The sequence below is a fragment of the Papilio polytes genome, unplaced genomic scaffold (assembly GCF_000836215.1).
Source record: "Papilio polytes unplaced genomic scaffold, Ppol_1.0 DF823399.1, whole genome shotgun sequence".
Classification (NCBI taxonomy): domain Eukaryota; kingdom Metazoa; phylum Arthropoda; class Insecta; order Lepidoptera; family Papilionidae; genus Papilio; species Papilio polytes.
In genome coordinates, this window is record NW_013525805.1 from 3,640,624 (window position 1) to 3,644,456 (window position 3,833).

Genomic DNA, 3,833 nt, shown 5'->3' on the forward strand with positions numbered 1-3,833 from the left:
AGTGTTTTAATGCTCGCACTTCACCCAAATAACGCCCACGAAACCAAGACTCGGTAGCAAAGATGTCGGGGAGAAAGACCCAACTCCGACAAATATATATGATATATATTAATTAGAAAGAGACAACACTTGTAATTTTGCAATATATATTGTTTTCCAGAGGCAAAACGGATTACGGTATAATGATATTCGCGGACAAGCGCTTTAGCCGCGCGGACAAGCGCAGCAAGCTGCCGCGCTGGATACAGGAGCATCTGCGCGACTCCCTCTGCAACCTCAGCACGGAGGAGGCTGTGCAGGTCCGCACTCACACTCGTACTCCTTTACACTAACTCTCACTCCATTACAATTTCTCTCACTACATTACACTTATTCTGATACTCCATTACACTCACTCTTACTCCATTACACTCACTCTTACTCCATTACACTCACTCTCACACTCTATTACATTAACTCTCATATTTCGCCATACTAACTCCGAAAAAATCTCGTTCTCCACTAAACTCAAGCTGTTATTCCATTACATTCACTCTCATAGCCCCCTACACCCATTTACGCACCACTAAACTCATTCTGCTTCTTAACCGCACTCTATTTCCCACTCCATTTTCACGTTAAACATATTACTCTCATAAGTGCAGTAACCAAGAATGTTACATTCCTACCAACGTATTCGCCCTTAAATATCACTTAATAACTGATTTTTAGGAAATGTGTAACATTGAACTGTTAAAACAGACATTTATGTTTGGATAACTAATAAAAGACGTTTATTTAATGTTTGTAGATCTGCAAGCGCTGGCTGCGTCAGATGGCGCAGCCCTTCACCCGCGAGGACCAGCTCGGCGTCTCCCTGCTGACGCTGCAGCAGCTCCAATCACAGGAACAACAGGAGAAGATAGAGAAGCAAGTTATACAGAAGTAGACTAGATGAAGTACAAGAATTGTGGAAATGTTAACATTATTTTTTGCATTAAAGTAAGACATATTTTTAAAATCAATCAATGTTTCTTATTTAACCCACTACAAGTCCCAACTATAGTTTGTCTAAATAAGATAGATTAGTTTGACAATTCATGTGACAATTTAAAAAAATAAAAATAAGTAAATAAAACACTATTTATTGACCAAAAGAAAATTAAGAGAACACAACTTACAATTATTAATGAAATAAAAATAAAGATACAAACAAATAAATTTATTGGAGATGGGTTGTGTAAAGTTAGGCAAGAATCTTTTCGATTTTCTATTTTTATTATAGAAGTTGGAATCTTCAGATTTATAGTTAAAACTTAAAAAAACACTGCTTTCTCAAATTAATAATGACCTGCAGACCCATCTTATAGTATTATAAATGTGAAAGTTTGGATGGATGTTTGTTAGAGTTTGTAGCCTAAAAGGTAGAACGGATCTCGATGAAATTAGGCATAGGTGTAGAGGATAGTCTGGAAGAGCGCATAGGCTACTTACTTTTGTTTTTATTGATACCATGCGGACGGTGTCGCGGGCGGAAGCTAGTTACAAATAATAAGAGTAAATAAATAATGTTACGAGTGAGAGGGACAGTTAAAACACTTTGATAATTCTTCCATAATTTTATTCGCGACTTACAATAAGTGGTATTCGCTTATTACAATTGTTTTTTAACACTTTACTTCGCACAAAATACAGAATCACTAAATTTGTTAGTTTGTAGTTGTTACTGTTGAACAGATTAAAGGATCCGTAGTTGACATTTTTTTCTTTTATGTTTATGTTTTTTCATTCCAACGCAGACAATCGCGGGCAAAAGCTAGTTTATAAATAAAACAACATAAAACTTCAATATTTTATTAAATACACTTTCCTTAGTACATTTTTAAGTAACAATGTTAATGAAAAATATAAAACAACTTGGGCACAATGTGCGTAACAACCGAAGAAATGCTGCAATAGAAAACTAAACATTCTCTTAAGTCTATGTAAATTTTACTAACAGCAAATAAATGGTAAAGTTAGGTAACCCACTTAGGGTTAACTTGGAATTAAATATGGCGTAATATCTATTTTTATCACTGCAACTAGTAATGGTTTAAAAAATTTTACGTATTAAATATGTTGTATATGAAATTCTACAATTTTAACTCAAATTCAAATCTTTACAAATAGTTCATTTCAAAATAATTCAACCGAAACGTTATATAAATGTACATAAAAGTTTATAATAGATATGACTTTTAAAAAGTATATTTGTAATACAAACAATTATGTAAATTGTCTTAATATTTAAAACTTGAATAATTAAATATTCGGCCGTAACACATTGGTAGACAATTTGGTCATGTCAAACCTTTGTTCATGGAACCAAACATTTCTCTTATGAAGTGGTTTAGTTATTTATATGACATTTTTATTTACTCGTATATCTATGCTAGATTTTGAGGTTATTTTATACAGTTCTCATCTCCCCTACCTTATCCTACACCTGTAGGGTTATTTTATAATTCTGCATTATTTACAGACAAATATGTATCAGTTTTACTAACATTTGTTTAAAATATTATAATTTAGAAATTTATAAATATTGGTTATTTATCACATATCTCACAGTCAACCAACTTATATTTAGGTTATATTTTTTTACAATATATCTTCACTTTCACCCCCAAAAAAAAAGAAAATTGCACACGGAATCCTATAAAGATTCTTGGAGAGTTAAAATAATTCCCTCTAATTTCCATTAAGCATTAAAAAATGGGAATATTAAATCAATAAAGAAAAGGCAGTTCGAGATTTTGCTAAACAAACACGAACTAAAATTTAAAAAGGAAAATAAAAACTCAAATAAAATAATAAATACTATTTTTGTATTTTATTATATCAGTGACAATTAAATACTAAGTAAGTACTTAAAATATTATTAATGTAGAAAAAAAACTATTTAACTAACAACAAACAATATCAGCCAAATATTGCATAAAAAAGATTATCTAAATAATAATCTATGTGTAAAAGAAATAACAATGTGTTATTGTTTTCCACCACTAAAACATGTACATAAATGCTAATTACGGGGGCATTTCAAAAGTCAATTACTCTGTCTATAGAACATGTGAAAACAATTGGTTCATCTAAAGACAGTGTCACAAACTCAGAAAAAACTGTACTAATATTATAAAGAATAACTATTGAAATAACTCAAAAACTACTGGGCCTATTTTAAAAATTCTTTCACCGTTAGAAAGTTTATCTGTGAGTAACTTAGGGTATATTTTTTTAATTTCACGCGGACGTCGCGAGCAACAGCTATTATATTTATAGCTTAATTAAGTTATGATAGATGGGTGTATGTTTGTTAGCATTTGTAGCGTAATCAGCTGAACAGATCTCCATGAAATTTGGCACAGGTTTAGAGCATAGCCTGTAAGAACACATAGGCTACTTGCATTTGTTTTTTTAAATTTCGCGGGGACGGCGTCATGGGCGTAAGCTAGTAAGGAATATTGGTTAATGTAAGTAAGCTTTAACAACTAATAATGACCAAGCAATTGACTAATGAAATTGCACCTTTAGTTCTGTAATTTTATCTTCAAATTGTTAAGTTTTTTGTTGATATTGGACTGCGGTTATCACATAAAATGTTAACTTCTTAGAACACACTTCTGCAAATATTCCAACAGTCTCATAAACTTGCTAAAAGTCTTCATCTTCTGTGATATTGAGGGAATTTCACTACCAATACAACACTAGTTAGAAACATTTTTTATTTTACACTATTTAAATAGAAGACACTTATGTAAATGTTCCGGAGTAGAAAGTCTTCATCTATCATATTGAGGAAAATTCACTAT

General features: G+C 31.6%; 2 protein-coding genes across 2 annotated transcripts in view; one reads left to right on the forward strand and one right to left on the reverse strand.

The window, feature by feature from the left end:
• Positions 1-133: 133 nt before the first annotated feature.
• On the forward strand, positions 134-1,004 carry LOC106104882 (TFIIH basal transcription factor complex helicase XPD subunit-like). The gene is made up of 2 exons (XM_013285077.1): positions 134-299; positions 791-1,004. The coding sequence occupies exons 1-2, from the start codon at positions 183-185 to the stop codon at positions 926-928; spliced, it is 255 nt and encodes an 84-aa protein (XP_013140531.1). The 5' UTR covers positions 134-182; the 3' UTR covers positions 929-1,004.
• A 2,627-nt stretch (positions 1,005-3,631) lies between these two features.
• Positions 3,632-3,833, reverse strand: part of LOC106104755 (probable ATP-dependent RNA helicase YTHDC2) — a 9,616-nt gene continuing 9,414 nt past the window's right edge. Inside the window, exon 8 of the mRNA XM_013284886.1 lies at positions 3,632-3,644. Coding sequence (XP_013140340.1) covers positions 3,632-3,644 — 13 coding nt within the window. The remainder of the gene's footprint in view (positions 3,645-3,833) is intronic.